Here is a 3,932-nt window from a genome sequence, read left to right as displayed (position 1 = left end):
TTATATTTTAGCTATTTTCTTGAATCTTTGATTTCATGAAGAGATTTGTTTAGGCTTAGAGTCTCACACACATTTTTTAAATTTACTTGTATAATTTCTAGACAAACTGAGTAGGTGCAAGATAGATTGTTAAATCAAATATTGACTTTTAAATTTTTTAGTATGGTTAATGGAATAAGTGGGCAGATACATTCTTATTTAACACAGTAAAGAAGTAGAAGCCACTGATTTTTGTTATTTTGCAGGTATTAAAGTAATTAGTAAAACAAGCCACATAAGTTTTACTTAAGACCCAGAGAGAAGTTGTTCTTCAAAATGTAACTGGTAGTCACATTGAAAATTGACTCAACTTCCTTTTTTAGGTCTCTTATGAAGACGTGGATCGCCTGAAAGGGTTGGCAGTTACTGAAAACACGAGAGTCCCTCACTTCCTGCAGGACCGTGACCGGTACATGGAACACTTAGAGAAGATCATGGAAGTGAATGAGCTGGCCGACAGGGAGCTGAAGGGTCTCATATGTTAACTCGCGTTCTCGCGGACCCAGCTACGCTGGATCTCCATGTATATTCCCACGTAGGTGCACTTAGCACCAGCAGATTTGAAAAAGAAGAATGACTGTTTACATGAGTTTTCTGAAGAATGATCTGCAGTATTCAGCTGAATCTTTAGGTTAAGTGCAAACCTTAAGCTATTTCCCTGAAATGTTTCTACAGGCTACAAGGGAAGGTTGCTTGTTTTCATCTGACTCTGTCGAGAGTCATATGAAAATACTGCTGATGCATATTTTTGAAGGATCCTCGTCAAACTGAGCGATGACTTTCCTTCTTCCTGAGCAGTGTGGTCTCAGGGCTGCGGCCTGGGCACCACCATCAGCTTCAACTAGAGGTTGAATCTAGTGCCGTTAGACGCCATGGTGATAGTTTATTTGAATATGGTCATTATTTTCCTTTGAAAAATTAGTTTTGTTATGCTTCCCATAACTAGCTATATCTAAGACTTCGTATTCCTCTTAAGGGTGTAATGTGAAGGCGGAAGCAGTCTATGAGTTTTCATGAGTCCTTTATTTTACATGTTATTATTTCACCTCGCAAATTTATAGGAACTAACTTGGAGAGTTATCTCATTTTGTCCAGTTATCCCTCAACTAAACTCTGTTTCATTTGCTGAAACATACTTCAAAATTTTAATCAAGTTTGAGGGTCTTTCTCTCTCTGTTCCTTTATGTAAATGGTAAGTACAAGTTCCAGAGAGGTTTCTCTACCTGAAATAGTTGGGTAAGAGAGGAGCTACTCATCTTTTAATTAAATGGAGCAACAGACGAGGGGCGGACTAGCAGCTGGTCTGCTTCACGTAGGAGCCGGATGTTGAGTGGGTGGCATCTGTAGTAAACTTGACCATGCTCTGAAAAATAGAACTTCTGGGCGTTGCCATTTGATAAAACGGCCTATTGATATCAGCCTGGTGTATTTTATCAAAATCTTTGACTTTATCAACCCAATAAGGACAGTTTGAATTTCACAAATGAGAGTTTGCTTCATTTCTCCTGCCAAAAGCCTCTACACTTAGCTTTATAATTTGTCAGTTTTGACATATACCTGCACATACATAATTGTGATCAAATGGTTGTTCAGACAACTTATTTTAATGATCAGAAAGACTACTGTAAACACCCCGTTCAAAATTGCTACTGTAATTTCTACCCAAAGCTGTTGGAGAGTTTATCTTTACCTCAGTTCAGGCTTAAATATGGTGCTAACACTGGCGGACGTATGTATACTGCAATGATCGGTCCACATTTGTGCTAGGAAATGATGTATTGGAAATCTTTTGCAGGCCAAGTTATGTGATTTTTCTCATTCACATATCTAGAGGGCTTGCCTTAGAGAAGAATGTTGTAGCAAACAGGATGTTCCCTAACTGGTGCCTGGCAGTTCTTGCAAAGCCAGGCATCTTGCCTTTGGCTGGAGTGGGCCAGGCCCGTGGAGCACTGAGGGTGCCCAGACACGTGTCACGCTGCCTGGAGTGTGGCCTGCGCATCTCGCTGCATGGCACTTGCCAGACACCAGAAGACTGTTCTTGACCTTGACCCCTCAAGCATCATTTCCTTGTAGCGGAGTCATCCAGTTTCAGCTTTGTGTGGTGTTTTCTGACTTCATCTTCAAACTTAACAAAGGTTATTGTGAAACAGTGTCTTATTAACTGGAATTGAAGTATAGACAGAAATGGCAATATTTATGTCCTGTGACTTAAGCCCAAAGCTTGTAAATTCAACATTTGTAGGTAATTATACTGCTAATCTTATGTTATGGTTTAAACATAAAGGAAAATCACAGCAGCCTTAATTTCCTATCGGTAGGGTGATTTGCAGTGGCTATCATCTCCAAATTTTAAAATGGATATGTATTTCTCTCTGGAAAAGGAAAAACTTCCTTGCCTTAATTCTTTGGTATAAAGACAAAAAACATGAGCACTATCTAGACAAAAAAAAAAAAAAAAAAAAAAGACTCTAAATCACATTGATTGTATTGATATTTTAAAAGTTAGCAATGAACCAAAAAATAGTTTCAGATTAGCAGAGATACTTAAAGAGCTCTAAGCTTTAAAAGTTGGGATTAAAGATTTAATTAATGTTTATTATTCTCTTTCCCGAAACTGCATTAAGGTAGTTTTATTCCCCCCAAAAAAAGTTTTAATAAATAGAAAATTATAGCAGCAGTACTTAGGGAAAGAGTTGAAGATCATATTTATTTTAATAGTCATTTGTTCTCGGCTATTGATGATTAGGATTTCATCAATTTTGTCCTCGTAATTTTAACATACAATTGTATCAAAAAGAAATTCTGACAAACTTCGATTTTCACACCAGAGGGAATTGAAAGTAAAATTGTTTGCAAACAGAAATACATAGTGTTCATTTCTTTATAGTTACATCTTTGTAAAAGTGTTTAAAATTTGTATGGTTGGATTTGTAAATCTTTGGGCATTTTGTGTCTAGCTGTAATAGAAATAAATAACCGCGAGGTTCTCACGTGAGCTCTGTGGATATGTGTGCGTGCACACTTCTGTTCTTCGAAAACCTAATTATATTTTTATTGAGGTATTTCTAGTTTTCTTACGTGGTAGTTTTTGAAAGGACGATCGATCATGTTTGTCTTCGGGTATCTTTATTTATAGAGAAATATTACATGTGCCACACTCCACCTTCCTAATCAGCTTATAGTCTCACGGGTTGTAGGGAGAAGGGAAAAGGAGAGCTGGGTCATTTTGTCTTGATTTACTACCCTGTTCATTAAAACAGTCATGCAAAACCTGTGGAGCAGGATCTGCGCTGAGCGCCCGCGGGCCTCCAGCGAGGAAGACCAGAACTGCCCATGACCAGGCGAGGGAGGGAGAGTGGCCCAGAGCCCGCCGGTCCCATCCCTGACAAGTGCTACCGGAAGAACAGTGTGTGCAGCACAGGGAGAAAGATCACTTGCAAAGTGGTTAATACCACTCTTCGCAACACTTGTGTCTGAAACCCGAGCAGCCGTGACCCAGGGGAAGGAGTGGGCCCCGAATGCAGCTGCTGGCTCAGCAAAGGCCTAGAGAAGAGCCCGTGAGACCTCCAGAGGGTAGAGGTCTTTATCCCTAAGGGTCTCGGTCTTTGAACGCAAACCTTTCCTGCACCTGGGGAACCCTTGCCAGCCGGCTGATTTCACCCATTTCCGTTCATCAGTTTCAGTAGCTAAAGGCATTAAAGGCTTGAAGCTGACGCCAGGGGGCGGAACTCCAGCGTTTGTCAGCGGCTGTGGCAGTGCGGTGAGAACGTGCGGGATTTCGCGCACACAGCAGAAAGGCCGTGTAAAGAGGAAGCACAAGGGCAGCCACCTGCAAGCCGGGGAGAGAGGCCTGGGACGTAGCCTTCTCTCACGGCCTGTAGGAGAAACGAAAC

At 40.8% G+C, this 3,932-nt stretch overlaps 1 protein-coding gene across 7 annotated transcripts in view; it reads left to right on the top strand.

Moving 5' to 3' along the window:
* KIAA0895 (KIAA0895 ortholog) overlaps positions 1-3,042 on the top strand; it is a 45,940-nt gene extending 42,898 nt beyond the window's left edge. For 6 of the 7 annotated variants that reach the window (XM_023532032.1, XM_011362492.2, XM_011362489.2 and 3 more), the window contains one exon: positions 363-3,042. In XM_023532032.1, the coding sequence (XP_023387800.1) occupies positions 363-524 (162 nt within the window). In that variant the 3' untranslated portion in view covers positions 525-3,042. The remainder of the gene's footprint in view (positions 1-362) is intronic. The other variant, XM_023532033.1, reaches the window with a different exon arrangement.
* Positions 3,043-3,932: the final 890 nt, after the last annotated feature.

This window comes from Pteropus vampyrus, unplaced genomic scaffold, assembly GCF_000151845.1.
Source record: "Pteropus vampyrus isolate Shadow unplaced genomic scaffold, Pvam_2.0 Scaffold75, whole genome shotgun sequence".
NCBI classification, from domain to species: domain Eukaryota; kingdom Metazoa; phylum Chordata; class Mammalia; order Chiroptera; family Pteropodidae; genus Pteropus; species Pteropus vampyrus.
Note: the sequence above shows the minus strand (reverse complement) of the source record. Positions and strands in the feature narration are given on the sequence as shown.